Raw genomic sequence first — 23,296 nt, 5'->3', positions numbered from 1 at the left:
ATGTAGTTGTTCTTCACAACCAAAAGGTCTAATATATGCGAGTGAATCAAGTTTTCTGAATATGTTTGTCACAAACAGAAGTCCAAAGCACACCAAAATTAAGCTTTCTCAGTATCTGAAGACAAAGCAACATTCTCCTGCTGTTACTGACTGTAGATGTTCATTCCACTTCGTTACTGACTGTAGATTGAATATAGCAATGTGGTACTAGGATTAAAATCCAGAAGTTTTATTTATAAATGTCTGGAAATTTTCTTTCATGTTGGAATTCTTGTGGTCATTGACTTTGGGTAAGACAGAGATATAAAAATTAGATCTTCACCAAGCTCCTTAGTTGTTGTGTGAACAAAACAAAGAATCTTTATACATAATAAACTCTAGCTCAATATCTTGCTTTCCAGCTTTCCTTGATCCTACCGTATTTTTCACTATTTTTCAACGAATTTTCCAAATTTTCGCATGATAAAATCCAGGTATTGAAATTTTACATCTGCCAGCAAGATATCCGATAAAAATTTTGAGATAGTTCTTTTTTCTTATAATATTTGAAAGGTCCAACAAATGTGTCTCTGCGGATATCATGGCTCTCTCAACCCGTGGGGCCAAGGCCTTTTATTATGGAAATTGCTTGCAGGCTCATTTTATAGTAGAACAAACAGGGTTTGATTGATCTTATACTAATGAGTGTTTAGAAATTCTCAGGGATCGTTTTTTGAACCAAGAGGCTCACTAATTCTGCTGGGAGGAGGCCTGCAGGGGTCCACAAATGGTCAGAATGCTTTTGTTATTGATCAGTTTAAAGGTTACAGCCGTAATTCCGCGAGTGAAGAGGGAGCTAATGTTCAAATAAGTTCTTTGGGGACAAGGTACTTCTGAAAATGGAGCCAGAAAAGGGCTAAAAACCTTTTACTGTGGGTTCGCCCAAAAGGACAAAAAAGTATTTTTTCTTAATAGCTTGAAACTTAATATAAGGATAGAGTCCTGACCCCATTCTGCAAACACCCTTGGATTTACACGTGTCTATCTTTCCTCCCCTCTCTAAATAAGTTGGTGGGACTGTATGCCCCCTATCCATGCTCTTGTGATTCTTGGTCTGGTCTGTATGAAATTTCTCTTTTCATCTGTTGCTTATATGTTCCTTTTTCTTTTCAGATGATGATGACTCACAAGCTTTTTCTATCCTTCTTATCATTTGCAATTATACAAGCTGTTTTTTGTTTCGAATGTAGAATAAAGCAGTCTCCAAACTGTGACTGTATTGAAGATGCAACCACTGGAGAGAAATTTGAGCTCTCGTGTCGCCGCAAAGGCACTACTTTAGAAACAGTGCTTACAATTACGTACATCCCTCCGAGTCATTTACTTATAGACTGTAATAGAAATGAAGATGGATATTGGGATGTTGAAAACTATGAATATTTGAGTGAGCTTCAGTTCAGTGAGAGGATTGAATACCTGAGATTTAGGTTTTGTCCACCTCCAAATTCCAGTTTCATTGATGTTACTAACACAATGGGCATTCGCAGTTTTAGTAGTTTTGCATACCAGAGCTGGCTGGATATGGAAGGAAATTTCACGTCTGATTTACTGAAAGGCCTACGATTTGTAAACAAACTTGAGATGGATAATAACAATTTTACCGTACTATCTGATGATTTTCTCCAAGATATGTCGAACCTGACTAGCATTGATCTTATGAGGAACAGGCTTAGTCTAAGTCCTCGGTTTTTCAGCTATACTCCAAACTTAAAATTTATTGAACTTGGTGGTAATGATATTGTCGAACTACCTCAAGAAATATTCTATGGTCTAAAAAACTTGAAACAATTGAATCTTCAAAACAATAACATCGAATCAATAACAAATGAGTTTGAAGGACTAGCAAAACTCCGTGTTTTGGAAATTAGCTTTAATCGCCTTGCGAATATTGATAAAGACGTATTTCTTCATACACCTGAACTGCAAAATGTTAGTTTAGCAGGAAATAGTTTATCTTATCTTCCACCAACAACATTCTCTAATACAAGAAATTTAACTTGGCTAACTTTGAGTGGGAATAAAAATATAACATCCTTGCCTGAAAATTTGCTCCAGGATTTAACGAGCTTAATCAAGCTTGAGCTTGACTTATGCTCCATTGAAGATTTGAAACCGGATTCATTCAGAAATTTACGTTCGCTCGTTCTACTTGATCTTGATCGGAATAAACTCAGTAATCTCAGTGGGAATATTTTTAAAGACTTGGTGAATCTCGAAGTATTAGATCTGTCTGCAAATCATTTGACTCAGCTTCCAGTTGGAGTCTTCAAGCACAATAAAAATCTTTTGTTTTTAGATTTAAGTAGAAATAAAATTTCTTCTCTGAAAGATGGTGTATTTAATGGACTTGTCAGACTGAAGAATTTGAACCTTGCAAATAATCAGTTGCACAATATTGACCCAGATGTTTTTTCTCAAACCAGGCTTCTAGAGGAGCTGGATATATCAAAAAATAATTTAACTTTCTCGAGTCCAGGAGATTCAATATTTTTTGACTATGGTATTGGTACACAGCTCTTTGAACCTTTAACTAGGAGTCTAAAAGTCCTGAATGTCTCGCACAATGCCATTGAAGAAATACCGTTTGGTTGGCAAAATTTTCTGGTTTTACAAAAACTTGATTTGTCAAATAATCAATTACGTTCGGTAGAATTTACTGAATTGCTCTTCCAAACTGACTCTAATATTCACCTAGAGATAGATTTGACTCGAAATTTAATAGAAACGTTAAACTTCCAAAGTGCACCCCATGCAAGTACTAGCAGAAGAAAGAAGATTAGAGTCCAAGTTGGTGAAAACCCATTTATGTGTGATTGTGCCATGTTTGATGTAATTCGCTATATCAAAAAGGAAATGAGAAATGTAACCCATGCCATAGATTTAAAAACTGATGGTGCATATTGTTTTAGGCCAGAGGGTACAGCAGGCTTTCCAATTACTGAGGTTGATCGCTACCTTCTTGTCTGTCGTGTTCCGTTTTGCATTGATCATTGTACTTGTTTTGTCCGACCAGCGGACAGGTCACTCATTATCAATTGTGAGAATGCCAATTTAACGAGACTACCGGATGAATTGCCTAAGGTTAGTGGTTTTGTTAAAACCGAACTCAATCTTGGGAATAATTTAGTTCAGGATGCTCAACAGCTTAGTGATCCATTATTTGAAAACCTGTCTGCTGTGAATTTGTCTAATAATGCATTGGATTTTTTTGAAGTCCAAAGACTTCCTAGTGGTCTTGGGAAATTGCAAATAGATAATAATAATATTGAAACGCTTGAACCTCAGACTCTGTCTGTATTACTTAACGCAATGAACAGCAGTGATTTAAATGTAAGTTTAGCAGGGAACCCTTGGAAATGTCGTTGTGAAAATATTCACTTGCTCGATCTATTACCGAATTTTCACAGCATTTTAGATCTTGGAGATGTCCGATGCATTAACCTAAATCGAAGTCTCATAAAAGTAACTGCAGATGAATTTTGCCCAACAATTCCAATACCTTTGGTCGTTGGTGTCAGTGTTTCAGCAGTCATTTTTGTGACTATTATCTCTTTCTTGTTGATTTTTTACTACAAAAACCAAAGAGTTGTCAAAGCATGGCTCTATTCGAAAGGATGGTTCCTGTCATGGGTTTCAGAGGAAGAAGTAGATAAAGACAAGAAATATGATGCGTTTGTCAGTTTTGCAAATGAGGTACGAAAATGCTTATAGAATTTTTTATCTTCTTATATAGATTTTGATTTTTAAAAGTGGAAGGCAAAAAAAAACAGCCACAAACATGAGTATTCTGGCAAAAACATGTGTTTTCTAAGTATACACTAGAATTTCCATGGGAAGCTGCGTACTTTTTTTTAGTCATTGACGTATGTTCGGCATTTCAAAATATGTATAACAACAATAACAATTTATTTGCCAAGAGCATATATGCCGTGCAACTGCTACAAAAAAGAAAACATATAAAATCAACCCATATGAAACAGAACAAAGAAAACAACAGAACTACATCATTATGAAATTATGATAAACGGAATTATACAATATTTGCTTCTTTTTCTTTACTGAAATAAAAGATTAATGATAATAAGAAAAAAACTAACTAATAAGCCAATACTGTAAGTAAAATAAATTATTCAGTGTTTATTATTATTTAGCTGTAAATAGCGAGACTCAATGTCTCTTGTCTAGGCTATCAGAAGGTTTCTATTAAGAATCTGAAAAAGGAATAATTTACATGCAGCTACATTCTAAGCAAAGCTCTATAACTAACTAGCTACCAAACAACCTCGGATTAAGTCTGCTTTTGACAATAACCAACTCAGTGGATAGTGGAAGTCAGGGTTGCGTCTTAGTTGCTCTGACGCCCAGTGGCGTATAGGGCAGCTGCAGTTGACCTCCACGTCTGCGTCGGACGATCCTGAGCTAAAAATCACGGCTTGTTACCAAGAAGAGAGTAGAGGTAGGGTAACCTAAAAAAAAACAAGGTGTAAATTTTTCTCTGAATAAACTTTATACACTCCTCTTGCGATTTTAACTGAGATCTTTAAAACTATGGCATCAACCCGCACAACGAAAAAAATCTTCTGCGTCATAAATCGTGTGAGGGATAGAATACTCCACATATTACCTTTTTCAACTTCAAAATAATCTTTCCTGGCATCTTTCAGATTTGGGGAACCAGCCAAATGAAAAACATTTCACACGCAGCAGAGCAGACAGAGAAAAGAATCTAGACAATGATTTGAGATAAGACTTAAAACTAGCAGCAGCTGTGTTCTATCTCAGGGGGACTGCCGCCCCCTCAACCTCTCACTTTTTGCGTTAAATTTAAAATACCTACCTTTACCAACTTGTTATATCCTCTCAACTCGAAAATGCTTTCAGGTAATTACTAGTTAAACCAAATTACTGGTTAATTAATTGACATTAGTATACAGTTCAACCTAGAATGAGTTAATTGGAGAATTCGCTCCCTTTAGGAATGACTAATCTATGGCAAACAAACTTGGTCGTTTCTAGCAGATGTTAGAAGTTTCCAAAAAATGCTTGTCCCAAATTTGAGTTGTCGCAAAAAAAAAAATTCTGACTTTATTAATTGAAGACAATCATACAACAAAGATGTAAATTAAGGGGAGCTGGCAATAAGTGGGACTGAGAGTCTGAGCGCCGGGTCAAAGCTATTCACTAAAAGGAAGAGGTTTTGAAGAAAATTATTTGCTTAGAACCAATCTATTTCCTTAGCTATTTTTCTGGCTATTTAATGTAGATAATTTCACTGTTTAAGTGAAATTATCTTACACATTAAATGTAAGCGCGGTTGTGAACTATGATGCTTGACAATAACGATTGGTAAACCATTCAAAGGTTCATCACTTATAGCAACTGTGTTTAACAGTTGTCATTATACTTACAAACAGGAGGAAAGGTCAATCCCCCTGAGATTGAGTCTAAGCATCCTCCATCCTGCTGACAAAGAATGAAAATTATTTGCCTGAAATGGGTTTTTTTATCGTATAAAATGTTGTTTCATCTTATAAAAAATCCCCTGACCACTTAAAGATTGAAGGAAGCCATTATGCACGTGAGTCATTATGCATGTGGTTTCATCTTATAAAAAATCCCCTGACACCCCCCACCCCACCCCAAGGGCCGGCCTTGTGTAAACTCCCTCTGTCTACTCTTTCGTAAAGTAACTGTCCAAACCACCTAGGACGCCCTAGAAATTTTACTGCTGGAAATCTTAATTCTGCAGTATCTAGCAATTTTTGCGTGCAAGCAGAGTTAGTCCTTTGACAAACTCTATGAGACTAACTGGCGAAGGCTAGTATTGTTTGCTTATGGTATATTTTTGATTCTAGGAAGACAAAATGAATTCCTACCGCTCAAAACTGTTCTTATAATGACTGAAAAGGGTCTTTAGAGCTTGTGTGATCAGTTTAAAGACCGAATTTGAATGGGTGTATCCAACATCTTTGCTCTTAGCCTCTTTTTTATCTGATTTTACCTCAAAGGTAGAGAGTTTGCAAAAACTTTGAAGACCACTTAAAGATTGAAGACCATTTTGAAGACCATTATACATGTGAGACTTGTGTTGCGAGTCTAAGAATGTGCAGAGTTGAATTACAATAATCTGAATCATTTGATCAAGAATGAATAAGAAATGCCGAAAGACTCAGATTTTTAAAAAACAACATTTTAAGGGTCTGTCAAACCTTTTCTTATATATTTTTTCTTCTATGCAGCGAGGTATGCAAACCGACCTGAAGGTCTTTTCATCTATTAGCTTTGCCTGTGAAACAGCTATTGTGATTGGTATGGGTAATCCAAGGATGATCAGATTGTCTTCTTCTTGAAGATGTTAACTGCTGGTTCTAATTAATTGGGAAATGGTTGATCATAACAGTTCAAAAATGTTTTCTTGAATTTTTTTTTTACTTGTCAGCTTGTATTTACGAAACCAGTCTTAGGACTATCATTAATGATCTACACGAAAATAATAATCTTTAATTTTTTAGGACAAAAATTGTCAAACTTGTTCTTAACAGCTGAACTCGAGAAGGTTGAAATAATGTATCTAAGCTTATATATGAGCTTATATTATAATAAATTTTACCCTTTAAAGAATATTTCCGATAAATAACTGACAGCATTGGGCTATTGTTGCAGTACTAACAATTGTGTTATTGTTAGTTATGATTACTTTGGCAAAGTAGAAAAGTCGTAATGGATTTCAGAATAAATAATTTTAAATTTAAGAATATATAAGATAGGTAAACACTGGTCTATTGAAATTCAACCATTGATAAATATCTAACTCTTTTTTATTCCCATACCAATTGGTCTGACATTTCCAATAAACAACTGAAGACACTGGGCATTGTTGCTGTAGAAACATTTATGTTATTGTTATTTATGAATACTTGAGCAAAGTGGAAAAGTCTTTTAATGGATTTCATAATAAATAATCTTAAATTTAAGAATACATAAGATAGGTAAAAATTGGTCTATTGAAATTCAACCATTGGTAAATGTCTCACTCTTTTTTATTTCTGTGCTAATTTGTCAATTGTTTTTTTTTTTTTTCTAAAGAAAATTGACATAATTAATCTGTTACAATTTTACCTTTAATTTCTATTGCATATCTTTAGGATGAAGAATTCGTAATACGTGAACTGGTTCCAAAGCTTGAAAATTCAGAGCCCAAATTCAAATTATGTTTACACACTCGAGACTGGCCTGCTGGGGAATTTATAACTGATAATATTTTTGAATCTGTTGGTAATTCAAGACGAACAATTGTTCTACTTACAAAGTAAGACTACTTTTATTTATAATTTGTTTATGCTACTACTACTACTAACAACTCACTGCTGTACCAAGCTGTCTGAGGTCAACACAGCTACGCACGCTCGTCCATCACAATTTATTCAAAGCCTCCCTTCTTACACCCTCCCAAGAAGTTTTAGTGTCCCCTTAAAATCCTTGTTATGACCTCCTCCTACTCCATTTGGGAATGGCCTACTTTTTATGGCCATAGATGCTTGGCCAAAAAGGATGATCTTTGGCAATATGTCATCCTTCATTCGCAGAACTTGTCCTATCTATCTCAACCTTTCTCTCATTATAGCTCTAGGAAGAAGGATAGACTCATATTTTCTGTATAGTTCACTGTCTGTAATATGGTCAGTCAGACGGGTGTCCAGAAGAATCCATTGACAATTCCTCTGGAAAACCTCTAAAATATCCTCCGTCTTTTGGAGCGCCCACGTATTAAAATCATACTTGACCATTGTCACCATAACATTCAGCTATTTATGGAACGTTGTTTATTTAGAAGTTTTTTCTGTAAGAACTCGAGGTGCGTCAATACCTTCTTTTTTCATCACATCAGAAGCGGTACTATATAAACTGTTTGCTTTTTACATTGTTTACATAGCAAGCATAATGCAAAAACTATCTGCTTTTCTCATGCTTAGACCTTAAAATGTTCAGTTCTACTAAATCATCTCTTTGACTTTACGTTAAACTATTCAGGTTAGTTATTTCTCAAGTTTTGTGGTTGTCATATAATATATGCACTTTTGTTCTAACAATTGTCATTTTATATTCCGTTAATCCATTTAGTCTTATAGCTCGATTGATTCAAAGCTGAATAGCATGACGTACCGAATCCCTTTGAAGTCTCTGCACAATTATTTGGACCAAGGGCATCAAATGTAGGCTAGTATATCTGCTATCCAAAAAAAAATCAGAGATTGGAAAAATTCTCTCAAAGACGGAACTATACCCCCCCCCCTCCAGTCAAAACAAACTTGTAGAGTCAGTTGTAGAGTCAAAGGTCAATTGTACCCGAGCAACCTTTGAAGAATCGAACCTCAGGACTTCTTTATGAAAGAATTGGATTCTTTTATTTGCTAGAATAAAAAATGTAGCCAACAAAATTAGTTCATAATCAGAGAGAAATGTTCCATCTCAAATTCAAAAGGGTATGGGTATTCTTGAGGGTTATGGGAACAAAAGATTCATTTGTGATTTTGATAACGTAAAAAAATACTTCCTTCTTATTTTCAGTAACTACTTAAAAAGCAGTTGGTGTCTATCAGAGTTCCAAACAGCGTATCAACATGCTGTTGAAGAAAATACAAGGCGGCTTATCTTAATTGTCGTTGGCAATCTTCCTCCACTGATAGACCTTCCTAAAGAGTTGAGGGCATACATCTCTACGAATACTTACCTTCGTTCCGATGATCAGTGGTTTTGGAACAAGCTGCTTTACGCCATGCCTCATGGAAAGAAGGAAAAGTCAGATAAAAGCAAGAGTCCAAATAGGTAGGCCAATCAGCTAATTATGTATACTTTTCAATGGAGTCACAGTCCGATAAGGAAATTCGTAGGAAGAAAATATTTTGCAAATTAGTTACGTTTTTTCGACAGACTCTGGATGCACTGTTTTAAGTTTTAGTCAGTACTTTTGATTCTAAGTCAAATTGTGTTTGCTATGAAAAATACTTTTAAACAGTGAACTTGACACGAGAAACTTTAAGTTAGTAAACTTGAACAGTAAACCTAAAAAAATATAACCCTTTTTTATTTCAGAGAAGTCATTGCAGACCTAGTAATTGCAATCACCCAATGCGGCATTTGAACTTTGTGCTTTTTCTATTGCAGATTGACGTGTAATTTCTTCTGTAAGATAATTTAATGCCAGTTTCATTAATTGATTAAATAAAAAAACAAGCTTTTTAACTGAAAGTAAGGAGCGACATTAAAACTTAAAACGAACAGAAATTACTCTGTGTGAAAGGGGCTGTTCCCTCCTCAACGTTCTGCTCTTTAGGCTAAAGTTGGACTCTTTCTCTCAATTCTACTTTATAAAACAGTAAATAAATTTAGCGTAAAGAGTGGGACGTCGAGGAGGGAACAGTCCCTTTCATACACATAGTAATTTCTGGTTTTTAGAGTTTCGTTTACTATTGAGCCGGGTCGCTCGTTACTACAGTTCGTTACCACGAACTGTTTGACATGATTGAGAAAAGGTTTAAAACTTGCCTGTAGCTACAAAAACATTGTGAATCAAGTGTGAATATTTCAGTCTGCTCTTTCCTGTGTTATTTTCAGACTCGTTCGAAGTTTTGAACGCTAAATTTAAACTTTCTGCCAATACTAAGCCCAAATATGGCATTGGAACTTAAAGACACAAAAAGATCTTGATTTAGACACTGACATATACGCACCCTTGATCCTAGGGTTTCTCAAATTGTCTTCTATTATTAGCTTGAAAAATCTTTTGTTTGAACTGTGTCGCGTTTGGAAAACATGCCTAAAGGAGTGTCTATTGCTCCTTCCTGAAAACTAAATAGAATGCTTAGATTGAAAGCTTTTTCTAGCCCTTTGCTTTTTTCTATATATTGAACAGAATCGATTTGAAATGAAGAAAATAGTGAATAAAATATGGTTTTTAGAGAATTTAAACTTAATGAATTGTCACAAAAGTTTGATGTCAAAAATGTGTACTAATGATAACTATGATAATACCACCTCCCCAACCCCCGAAAGTTTATATGGTCGTTTTCTCTTGAAAAGAAAAACTTTTTATATTTTTGTTTGTTTTTGAATTGACTAAGTTTTGGTATATATTAATTGTAGTGATGTTGGCTAATAGGCTCTGTGAATAACGATAGTTAGTGATAATAAGTGTAGTAGAAACTTGTTAGTAGCGGTCGTGGTAGAAGTAGCCATACAATCATTTTGCAATTCTACATTGCAGTATTAACCTCAGATTTGAAACCAACAGTCTCAAAAATCCTTATTTACTAATTGTGAGGAAAACCAAACTTGAGAAGTTGTGCTTAATACTTTTTGATATTTAATTCCTAAATTATTAACCTCGTACTTTTAATCAAGATCTCAGAGACAATATATCAAACACAATTTATGGTTTGAAAAGAAACCTAATCTTCAGAAACCAAACCAAATTTGTGTATGCAATTTTGTACTTCATTATCGGACTATTGATAAATTTACTGTTTTAGTGTTTTTTTTATTGCTTCTGTATTGGAATATTACCCTCATATTTTTGATAAACGATCTCATGAACGGGTAAATGCCAATTTTGGTGGGAAACAAATGCCATCTATAAAATAGTGTGCTTAGTATGTTAATTCATAAAAACAGTACAATTATATTTCAATCTAAAACGGTCATACTATTATCCTAATGATTGTTGACGATTAACAATTAATCATTGAGGACCATACCCTTTATGATTCCTGCTTGACCATAAGTGATAATGGTACAACATACTTATATGTGGAAAGCAAGTAATGACAATGAGCCTAAGGTCTCAACCGTTGATTCTGCAATCACACGAATAGTATGATTTGGATCTTGGAAGGATTTGACTTTGCTGCTATTTGTGGGATATTCTGTTTGCTTGTTTTAATTTTGGACACCAAAGTTTCAACAACAGCCTCGGATTTGTAATTGAAAGTCCCGGAAATCCATAAATAACAATTGTAATGGAAATCAAATTCTATTTATGAAATATGTAGTTAATACTCCTTGATTATTGGGCTACAATATTGTACATTTGTTCCACGATTTGTAGTTACATGCCTCAGAAAAACTTTAAAATAAATTTTCGTAGAAATCAAACACCATCTTCGAGACGAGTACTTGTTGTTTTTTAATCTTAGATTTGTGTGTTGAAATCAATACTCTAAATAATTCTTGCATGGTCACGAGTTGAAATAGGTAGAACTTGTCTATATCTCTAGGTTAGAAGTGGGGTCACGTTTTATTTTTTTATTTTTATTTTAAGCAAAATGGGCGCGAAGAATGCTCTTAGGGCTTTCCAATCACACATTTTTAGAACTCTTCTATGAATCTTATTTCACCATTTTCAAAATTTTAACTGGATTTTTTTTTTTTTTTTTTTTTTTTTTTTTTTTTTTTTTTTTTTTTTTTTTTTTTTAGTTTGAACTTTTATGTTGCCTTGTTAATCACAGATTTTCAAACAGTTCGGGGTAACGAACTGTAGTAAGGAGCGACCCGGCTCAATAGTAACCAAAACTCTGGAATTTTGACATCAATAGCTGCATCAAAAGAATTGCATTTTAATGCTGATTTTAAATATGTAAGTTTCATCACCTATCAAAAGTTACGAGCCTGAGAAAATTTGCCTTATTTTAGAAAGCAGGGGGAAAACCCCTAAAAGTCATAGAATCTTAACGAAAATCACACCATCAGATTCAGCGTATCAGAGAACCCTACTGTAGAAGTTTCAAGCTCATATCTACAAAAATGTGGAATTTTGTATTTTTTACCAGAAGGCAGATCACAGATGCGTGTTTATTTGTTTGTTTGTTTTTTTTTTTGTTTTTTGTTTTTTTTTTCCAGTGGTGATCGTATCGACCCAGTGATCCTAGAATCTTGCGAGAGGGCTCATTCAAACGGAAATGAAAAGTTCTAGTGCACTTTTTAAGTGACCAAAAAATTGGAGTGCACCCATCAAAATTCTAAGATAGCCATTTTATTCAGCGCAGTCGAAAATTATGTGCCTTATAACTATGTCTTTGTGGACGACTTACTCCCCCACAGTTCCCATGGGAGGGGCTACTAGTTACAAACTTCGGCCAGTGCTTACATATAGTAATGGTTATTTGGAAGTGTTCAGACGTTTTTAGGGGGAGTTTTTGGTTGGAGGGTTGGTGGGCTGAGAAGAGGGGGATATGTTGGGGGAACTTTTCTTGGAAGAATTTATTATGGGGGAAGAAAATTTCCATGAAGGGAGCGCAGAATTTTCTAGCATTATTTTAAAACAAACAATGAAAAAATAAATATGAAAAAGTTTCAACTGAAAGTAAGGAGCAGAATTAAAACTTAATACCTCGCTCTTTACGCTAAAGTATTTTTAGTAATTTCAACTATTTATTCTACGGCTTTGTGATTCAGGGGTCATTCTTAAGAAATTGGGACAAAATCTAAGCTTTAGTGTAAAGAGCGAGGTACTGACGAGGGGTGGAATCCCCTCATATACGTAATAAAACCATGAGAATACAGAAGTTTGTTACGTAAGCTAATTTATAAGTTACGTATATCTTTTACGAATAAAAACATTCATAAAAAATTAAAAGTTCTAGTTGCCTTTTAAGTAACCGAAAAATCCCAGGGTAACTAGGCCTCCTCCCCCGCTCCTATTTTTTTCTCAAAATCATTGGATCAAAACTGTGAGAAAGCCATTTAGCCAAAAAAAATAAATATGCAATTTTCGTTTTAATTATTCATCTGCGGAGAGCCAAAATCAAAACATGCATTGATTCAAAAACGTTCAGAAATTAAAAAAAAAAAAAAAAGTTTTTTTAACGGAAAGTAAGGAGCGACATTAAAACTTAAAACAAACAGGAATTACTTCGTATGTGAAAGGGGCTGCTTCCTCATCAATGCCCCTCTCTTTACGCTAAAGTTTTTTACTGTTTAAAAAAATAGAGTTGAAGAGACATAGTTAAACTTTGGCGTAAAGAGTGGAGCGTTGAGGAGGAGGCAGCCCCTTTCACATACGAAGTAATTTCTGTTTGTTTTAAGTTTTAATATCGCTCCTTACTTTCCGTTAAAAAAACTTGTTTCTTTTTATTTAATTATTAACTAAGGCCAAAGGTCCTTATAAAAAACAGATTCAGTGGAATGCGAAAACAATCTTTGAAATACGTACCTATTGTTTTTGGATTTCTGAATGCTTATCATCAGCGAATCCCTGAGGGAGGTAACAACTGTCGATATCTGTGGTGTTTTGGGAGAGCAGAAGCATAAGCCCCCTGAAATATGTGTTTTCTGTCGATATCTGTGGTTTTTTGGGAGAGCAGAAGCATAAGCCCCCTGAAATATGTGTTTTTTAGTTTTTACTTTGGACGTCTTCATATCAATATTAGCCCTACTGTATGATCAGTTTGCTCAGATTTGTGATTAATGAGTGAAGAGAGGCACAAGGTGTACATTCCTGGGCTCTTCCAATCATGCAGATAAAAAAATCTTCCATGACTGTGATTTCAATAAGTATTCTATTGGTGTATTTACCATTCGTGAAATATTTGCTTAATCTGATTTGGTTTTGGACATATGTTGCACGATATTCACCTCGGGTTTGGAATCACAGAGTCAAAAGAACTCTTGGACGCAATTTTTAGTCACGAGTAAAAAAAACAAATACAGATGGAGGGGAGATGGGCCAAAGGGTCTCAATGTGGCCCTTCAATTGGGCAAACTGGATAATCTTCTATGACCGATTTGACCATCTTGCAAATCATCCATCTTCCTAATTTGACAGGGGGGTGAGGGGGCAATGGCCCAAGAACCGCCCTTTTGGTTCTCCGTTATGCGAATTGAACATTGTTGAAATTGAACCAGGGTTGAAAAAGGGTTAATCAGTATGGGCTGAAGGGTCTCAGTTTACGCCCTTCAACACACCCTCTGACTGTTCTGATTAAAAAACAAAGAGTTCAAGGGAAGATAGACTCCCTTCCGACTGATTATGCCCCTTAAAAGGGCGTGAGAACATTTCATTTGGAATCGTATTGGCTCCCTTAAGTTTTATGATCTTTTTTTCCATACGATGAGGCTAGGAAAAGAAAAGTAAATGGGGGACACATTGCTTGTTATTGGCTCTCGTTTTGGAAGTAACTGAAAATTGAGGGCAACTTTAGAACTGGAATGCCAACAGTAATAGGAGTTCTTATTGAAGAAATGTGCTAGTCTAAATTGTCTTTTTTGTGATAGTGCAGAAAAAACTCGAGTATTTTTTATTTAATTGTCGAGCAAATGCCAGTTTAGTAGACGAGATGATGTAGCGGTACCAAAGTACAGCGTGCAAGAAGACATAGGGAAAATAGTTGACATAAAACTCTCATTCAGTGTAGAAAACAACAATTTTGAAGTTCGTAGTTTAGTTTCCCGCAAAAACTTTGATGCGTGTTTGAGGGTTGCAGATCATGCTGTTGAAGCCAGAAGAACTCCTAATTGAAGGATCATACTCTAAATGTAGGAAGAACAAGAATTTTCACTATTAAGCGATGGGAACAATAATGGAAGGTCATATCTGTTATATAAACGCGTTGGTAGTAGCCAAGCGACTTAAATTCGCTTTCCAGTCTTCGCTAGTTTGCGCCTAAGTGCAAATATCGGTGCTGTAGCTTTGTAATAAGTTCGTAAATCTATGTCTTAACTAGCCAGTTCTGTTAGCCAAAGTGTTAAAACTGTCCTTTCGCTACTAATCCCAGAATTTCGCGGAAGAAACACATGTATATAATGCTACCACTATTTAGCAGGACGTTGAGACTAATATGAGCCGATAGAATTAGATAATGTGTCAGTACCACTGAGCTGGGGTGTAAACTAAATCATTACAGTAAACTGTAACATACATTATGGCCATCTATCCCTCAACAGCTCTTATAAAATGCTCTTGTTCTATTTGCCTGTTAAACTGCTGTAAACCTGGTGGGAGCGGGCAGTGTATTATGTAAATCGTAAAACTTACAAAAATACGCATTTTCTTGCTATTTAATAGCACCTTTTTCATAGATGATTCACCTTCTTCTGAAAAGTCAAATTTTAGTCATCAGTAATTTCCAAGGCATTTGCGTACATACTATGAGTGCGTATAATTTCCAGAAAGAACTGAAGGCTTTTGCTGTACAACAACTGTCAAAAGATCAGTTTTTTTTTTTTTTTTTTTTTTTTTTTTTTTTTTTTTTTTTTTTTTTTTTTTTTTTTTTTGAGAAATTCCATACTTTGGCCGAAAATCCTAAACGAGGATTTATAGCCCATACTGTGATGAGTTCGCTGCCTATCCATGCCAAATCAAGAAGTTGTTTGAACTTTGGGATGTAATTTCTTAGTAATGTCTGTTTCTCCGTGTAGCAAGCTCATACGGTATCGCTTAGTGTCTTTTCATATTTTAAAGCGGCCAAATTTAGAAGATAACAGCTCTATTTGGGGCTCTCGAAACAGAACAATGGTAAGTACGGGAGGAGAGTTGTCTGCGAGAGTGAGTGTCTGCGAATGCGTTTGAAAATAATCAAATCGAAAGCGATCATTACGGAAAGCCATTTATAATGCCATTTCACGTTGCGTGTTATTTGCATTTTCCAGATGTAATGGATAAAGTTGTCAGTCTAACTTTGGGAAAATTCTGTGCTCATCAACTTTTTGGTAGTTATTATTAAAATAGTGCCACTGAATTAAAATCGGCAGTTGGTCAGTCTGATCAGTACCTCAAACAAAAATAGACATTGTTCCACCTTGATAGTCATAGCCATGTTGTCATCAGTAGTGCTACCTGTAGTGGTACTGCCTACATAGATAGATAAGATTCATTCATAATTAAGAAATCATACCATGAATACCTGCTACTAGTTACCCGAAGGTTCCTAGGCCTGTAAATGAGAAAGAAGACACATGGTTTAAATAAGTACTAAATCAAAAGAAAACAAAGAACAAAAGGTTAAAGCATCACTCACAAAATAAACACATTGTGTAATTCAATATCATGATTAGTTTGATAATTCTAATGGTACAAAAAGAACTTACTTGATCTTTTACCAGTTTCATTACTTCATTACATTCGTTACCACAAAAATTGGTTGATCTCAGATTATTGTGTGGGTTCAAAATAAAGAATATATTAAGTTAGAATTAATATGTATCTGGGAGTTGATTATGTACTTTATGAATGTTGTAATGATAATTTGCAAACATTCTGTAAAGACAAGTTCTTCATTCCTGTGAAGATGTCATTGCTAGGCATTGGCATGTGCCCTTCCTTGCTCTCTCCTCCCAATGTTCCTCCTCAATTAATTTTCTATTTCATAAAATATCAAGGTTATGTACATTGTGCCTGATATCACCGTGTATTTTCAGCTTTATGCTAGATGTTAAGCACTTTTATTTGTGAAGACTTTTATCTTGGTGTAATTTAAATAAGTTTTAGAATATGACAGTATTGAAGGAGGATGTTCGCCCTCCTCAACACCCGCGAAGTTTAGATGGACATATTCCGCTTGGTAGTTGAAACTTCGGCAAGACCCATTTTTTTTAATATAATTGTATAATTAAAAGTTCAGTCATATTATAGTTTTGACTTTACAATGTGCAGCGGGGTAATTTTAAAACTATTGACTCCATTGTTTAGGAAGAATATATCTAATTGCCCGTTAGCATGGAAATTATATCTTCGTTTTTCATCGTAACGTTTTGAAGTAAGCATTGATACATAGGTGTCCAGCAAAGTGTAGCAACCTTTAGGGGGTGGGTGTGCCTGTATGTGGTGGTGAATTTTATGTACAAATTGGATGAAAAACTGGAAGAATATGTTTTTTTTTGTTTTTTTTACTGGGATTGGTTTGACGCGCTCGGGCTGTAGACTTCTGAGAAACAAGAGGGGGGTGGCTGAAGACCTAATTTTAAGGTGAAATAACACCGACTTTGAGTCCCGACAAGTGTACAGTTGATCCGAAATAGACCTTCTAGTATTGAATGCGGTAATAAGAGTTGACGAATCATTGATTTTTTTTTTTTACCCAACCTTCTCAATTGAAGTGCTCTGTTCCATCACGGCCAAAGGAAACATTGCCAAATCGGCTGAATTTTCAGATGTTTTTTTTTTTTTTTTTGTTCTTTTTTTGTGTGTTTTTTTTTTTTTTTTTATCAAACTGGTATAGTGCATCATTGACTCACAGTTATTACTGTCAACCCAAAATGCTACAAAGGGTCTTCAGATTTTGTTCGAAGATATTTGGTAAAAAAGTACTACCCTCTTGAAAGGGAGAAATTAGTTGTTTTGAAGCGGCAACGCACGCATGCCGTCTTGATCCAGAAATGTTGACGTCGTTCAACAGTTTTTTTTTTACCTTCTGCCACCACAATGCTCACCTGATTTGGGCCCTGCTGACTTCTATCCGCTTTTTAAGTTAAATTTGTCATGAAAAGGAAAGAGATTTGGCTCAATTGACGACATCCACGCAAATACGTCGGGAGCTCTTTGTATCCTTTGCTTCCAAAAGTGGAAACGCTGTTGGAATCGGCATGTCTATTCAACAGGACGCTTTTTTGAAGGAGATCTATCACGATTGCTTGTAACCACTGCTATTTTTAATTTATAAGCTTATTCTTAAAGCTTTCCAACCACGCCTGACACAATAGAGGTTTTGAGAAGAATTGTCTAAGAATAATTTTTGGGACTTGTTTGACTGACTATATAAAAGAGTAAGCTGTACCAAAAAATGGTTTTGTCCCACCTTCTGGAACTATAGTGAACAAGAATTAAAGATGGTTGGGTTAGGTTTGGTTTACCGGTGAAGGATAATATTGTGATTTTTAGCCACTCTTCTGGGGCCAAACAGAAAGGAGGTTATTCTCGAATGATGTGGAAAGAGGTCATAATAAAGGATTTAAAGTAAATTGAAACATTATGGAGGGATTAACTAGAGATGCATTGAATAGAGTGAGTTGGAGGACAGATTTTACACGGCAGTGTTGACCTCCGGTGGCCTTGAGCTTCAAAGAATTGTTAGGAGTAGGAGTATTAGTATGTGCCTGCTTCGGCCCTAAAATTTCTTTTCAAAAATTTCGTTATTCGAATTGGCATGTAAACAGTTCACACCCTACTAAAGTCTTCACTTAGAGAACTTTGACTTTAGGTCTTCGATTTATTTATGTTTTCTTCTTTTCAGATACGATTTCAACCTGAAACCAAAATGTGAAGAAAATAAAGTATCTGGATGGACGAATCTTGAGTTAACACCTACGCAAAGTCCGGTCATACCTATGTCAAAGTCATAAGTAATTGTCGGTCGCCAGTGAAACTGTGTCTTTACTTCCTAAGTGCAAAACCTTTGGGCCAATGAAATGTGATAGTGCCTTACTCGGATTATGTGCCTAATTTTATGAATTGCCAAGACCTTTATAGAAAGAAACATCTACGAAATCTACTACATAAAAATAACTAGGCTGTTCGAGGGAGTGTCGTTTAAAACATTTAATGGAGGGTCTAGTAATCAGTTGGATAGTCAATAATAAATCAGGAAAAAGTTGCTAATAGGATACTGGCCCCTAAGGTTAAGCAACAATAATGTTTGGTTGTAGCTATGTAAAATCATTCCCCATCTTTTCCTTGTGACACTCTCATGTTAGCAAAAAGTGTCAAAGCCCTCCAAAAATATTGATATTTTGTTAGTTGTAATTGTTTACTTGACTTTTTGACAAAAGGAATCCTCAAAATCGTGATTTTGGCTCATTTGAAATAAGTATAAGCCCAGTTTCTTACTTCTGTAACCATTTTTGTTCTTATTTTCTTTGACAAAGTCGAAGGAAACTAATTGAAAACTACCAATATATTGGATATTGCCCCTTTGGGAGCTGAAACTTATGGTACTTCCTTCCCCTCCTCGCTTATTCTCCTCTCGTGCTAAATTCCTGAATACACCTAAAGTGGCAAGTATTATAATTAGTCGGGTCTGTGTTCTGAGCAATAAACAAAGCCAATTCGACTTTATTTACATCAATGATTAATTAAATTGCAATTTTTTTTCATATTTTTTTTTTATCGACAGAGAAGTCTTCATAAAGGCTTAAAACAATTAAAAATTAAATTTTGTTATCGACAGTGAAGTCTTTATAAAGACTTAAAAAAAATTTCTGATCAATAAACAAAGCCAATTCGACTTTATTTACATCAATGATTAATTAAACCACATTTTTTTCATAATGTTTTGTTATCGACAGTGAAGTCTTCATAAACACTTAAAAAAATAATTATCAAATTAAAGTCTTCATAAAGACTTAAAAAAATGTAAATGCTCTGGAACGGCCTTCGAAGTCCCTCTTTAACGTTAGAAGAAAAAAAACATGAGAGAGTGAAAACCAAGATTTACATTTAAAACCAATTCGTGACAAAAGCAGAATGATGCAAATGCTGAAAGAAAATGCCGGCCAAAAAGCCTAAAAATATGGGTTACAGCCTAACAAAGTACATTGAATTTGCAGGCAGAAAGGACGATTAAGACATCCTCCAGCCTTTTCCTGTGTTATGAATTTGTAAAATGATGTTACGTCAGTAAACTAATTACAAACACTTAATTCTCAAAATGTTTTGACCCTTCAATTAACTTGGAGTTGACCTTCTTTTTTTAATTGTCCCTTATGTAGCTAATTCCTTATTCAGAAAATCATTCATCTTTGAATAGTTGTTATCTTATTTATAAATGGTTTATGATTTCTATTTTTTTTTTTTTCTAAAACTGCGGTTAAAACCTTGCTTTTATCAATTATTGCTTGTTTCAGTTGAATCTGGTAATGTTGGATGATTCTGAATTTTGTTTAGTTCTTTCATTTGAAAATTCTCTACAATCAAATGGAGCTGTGTTTACTCCCCAGGTTTATCTATCAAAACATCTTCTTTACTTGGATTTTAAGATGAGTTTGTTATAAAGTTCTGCTTAATAGTTAGGCCATGCTTGTGCTTTAATAGTTCTGTTTTAACTTCTTACTCAAATCATGTACAAGTCAAGTCAACGATGACTTTTTTTAGACTCTTTTTAGTGCATTGATTGAAATGCATAGACAATAACACCTCGATGATAATAATAATTGTTTCCATATTTTTTAACTTATTTATATGCAATATTTTTTTTTTCAACGATCCTATCTGTTATATTTTCTTGATAATTATTTTCAATCAATATGTCTTGAATGTTAATTGGAAGCTTATATACATCTTACGAAATTGGAAAACCCAGAAATCCAATTCTTAATAAAAAGATGCAAGTGTTCTGTTACGTAGCTTGGCATTCGGCGAGTGCCAAGATTCAAAATAAGGAATGTGTATGCAAAATCAGCAAAAATAAGCGAAAATTCTGTATCATCAAGGAGTATAAATGGTGTAACTTTCCTGATTGCTGTGTCAAAAGGAAAACGGTGTCATTATTTGGCGGTAAACTGGACAAAAACAAAGCAGTGATAGAATAAGTAAAATTATGTAAGATTGCAATGTTAACATTTTGTTTTCGAATAGGAATGGAAAATATGTATATATATATATATATATATATATATATATATATATATATATATATATGCCACTGAACAGCTAAAAATTTATGCTATGCATCAGTTTACTTATTGTTAATGTCTGTGTTTAAATTTTTACTAAGGAAACCATCCTCAAATCTACTGAATTGTTATATTTATTTTTTTTTTTTTTTTTTTTTTTTTTAGTCAATGGTGAAACTTGTATAATGAATATTTGTTCGTATTTCTTAAACAACCAAAAGAAAAATGGTAGGAAAATCTGGTTTCAGATGTGAATAGAACTAAGTCAGAGCCAGGGGACAAAGAATATTTTAATTCTGAATTCTCTGGTACTTAACGAAATTTCAATCATTCCAATTCCAAACAATTCTAAGAAACTAATTTGAGAAGTCTGTCAATTAAACATTTTATTGTTCGCGTGTGTCAATATGCGTGACTCACAGATGCTTTGAAAGGGAATAAGATAGTTTAAGAGCCTTTTAAAAGTGTTAATTGTTCACAGATGCCCTGAAATATATTATGTTTGGATATTGATGCTTTGAAAATGTCGGAAAATGAACTTGACCCAGTGTAATACTAAATCCTCCAAATTTACTGTGCAAAAGGTTTCTTTTTTTTGAATTGCCGAAGCAACAAATTATGCCTTGAAAATATTTCTCTGTTTAAGGGTAGTTTGAGGCTATTTATCTTTAAGGGTAATGTTTGAAAACGCACAAGAGAAAAAAAAACAGATTGGCTATATTCGTATTTTATGCTGGATGCTATTTTTGTTGTTGTTTTTTTTTTTTTTTTTATTATGAATCTCGAATGTTGTGATTGAATGTTGAACTGTTGACTTTGCTATTGAAGTTGTGTTTCTGTTTTTGTAATTTTATAATGATTTTATATAGCTTTTATATTGTTGTGTTTTTTGTTTCTTGTTTCTGCTGGCTTCTAAAGTTTGTTGTTCAGATATCTTTTTTGTTGAAACATATAGCAGTTTGAAATAGTGTTTTTTGGGGGGTTTTTGTTATTTGGGATGTATTATAATCTGCTCTCCTATGCATTGTGCAGGTACCTTTTAATATTTCGGTTCTTTTCTTCTTGTAATAATAGAAAGCCCATTGATAACCGCTTCTGTTGCCATTTATCAATCCTTTACTTTCGGGAAACTTGATTAAGTTGAAACTCTAGCTTTGTTCATACTTGTCGTGGTTTTTTATATATTTTGTGCATCTAATTTTTATTTATAAAAGCTTTATAAAGTGTGAAACAATGAAATATTGAATCTCCTCTGCTTTTTTAGTGCATCAAAAAAAGAAATAAAAAATGGAGAAGACCTGCGATAAAAATCGACCCATCTTTTTAATTTAGACTGGTGAAAAATAAATATTCATTAGTGCAGGCAGTCGAAACTAACTGTTTAAAGAGTTCATGGTAGCAAAGGATCGATTAAAGTTTAAAAAAAGTTCTTCTTGTTTTCTAGAAGAACTTTTTTATATTTTTAGAATTAAAAAAGTAATTCTAAAAATACAGATTTTGAATTTGCCTCCAAACCAAATAGATTTTTAGTAACGCGTATAGAGAGTTTTTGTCAAAGAAAGATCTATTTTATCCTAAAATACTGTATTTTTTAATGGTTAGAGTTGGTCCGATTCCCTGCACCATTTTTGGAAAGGAAATAATCTTGAATAATTAATGTTTCAATATTTCATATTAACTGTATAAAAAACATTTTTGTATAAGAAATCAAGCTTTTTGTATAAAATACATAAAATACGACGATCACTTTTGAGAAATTACAAGAATTGTCAAAGGGTATAATAAAAATATTTAGTTAATTAGAAAGAAAATGCTTTTATCTTCAAATCTGCTAAAAGTTCTGTTTTCTTACTTCTATGAATTTGATTCTTTATGAATTTTGATTCTTTTTGAATTTGTTCTTTCTAACAACTAGGAAAAATCCATATTTTAAGATTAAAAATAAAATTGTGGGTCATGATCTTTTATAACTATTCGAATATAACTTTTATGGCATAACTGTCCCGTGCTTTCATTTTTAGTTTTTGGCAGATTTGAAGATGATAGCATTCCTTTTAATACGTTTGTATTTGTTCGTTTACTTGTGCTTGCTTGCTCCTTTCTTTCCTTCTCTTTCCAAATTTATTTTGGGAGGGAAATTAGTATATATGAATGATTAACATGATCCTCAAATTTCCCTTATTTCAGTCTTAGCTATTATCAAATGTTTTCCTATCAGCCTTAACGTTGGTAGTAGAGGGTGCACCTTTTTAAGGAGCCCACTGATTATGTTATATTTGTTGTTTAAAGTTTGATCATTGGCAGTTAATATGACTTCTGCTTTATTTTATGCTCTGTTAAAATGAAAGTAAGTTCTGCTAAAATAAAATATCTGCTACCAAAAGCATACTTGTCGCTAGCTAGAACTCTGTCATCTACAATTGAGCTAATCAGAAGATTGGAAAATTAGTCATTTTATCTTGTGTATTTTTCTCAGAAAACGGATAAGTTTTGAAGCGTAACAGATTAGATCAGCAGTGATGTTGGCCTATGCTTTTTTTAAATGTCATATATATATATATATATATATATATATATATATATATATATATATATATATATATATATATATATATATATATATATATATATATATATATATATATAATATATCGAGCAT

The 23,296-nt window shown here is 33.9% G+C and overlaps 1 protein-coding gene across 4 annotated transcripts in view; it reads left to right on the top strand.

The window, feature by feature from the left end:
* LOC136027313 (protein toll-like) overlaps positions 1-23,020 on the top strand; it is a 37,613-nt gene extending 14,593 nt beyond the window's left edge. For 3 of the 4 annotated variants that reach the window (XM_065704431.1, XM_065704433.1, XM_065704432.1), the window contains 4 exons: positions 1,153-3,732; positions 7,185-7,348; positions 8,608-8,865; positions 18,261-23,020. In XM_065704431.1, the coding sequence (XP_065560503.1) occupies positions 1,153-3,732; positions 7,185-7,348; positions 8,608-8,865; positions 18,261-18,369 (3,111 nt within the window). In that variant the 3' untranslated portion in view covers positions 18,370-23,020. Of the gene's footprint in view, positions 1-1,152; positions 3,733-7,184; positions 7,349-8,607; positions 8,866-11,934; positions 12,745-18,260 lie in introns of those variants that run through there. The other variant, XM_065704434.1, reaches the window with a different exon arrangement.
* Positions 23,021-23,296: the final 276 nt, after the last annotated feature.

Source organism: Artemia franciscana, chromosome 5 (genome assembly GCF_032884065.1).
Source record: "Artemia franciscana chromosome 5, ASM3288406v1, whole genome shotgun sequence".
Taxonomy (NCBI): Eukaryota; Metazoa; Arthropoda; class Branchiopoda; order Anostraca; family Artemiidae; genus Artemia; species Artemia franciscana.
The sequence above is the reverse complement of the archived record's forward strand: the minus strand, read 5'-3'. Positions and strand labels throughout refer to the sequence as shown.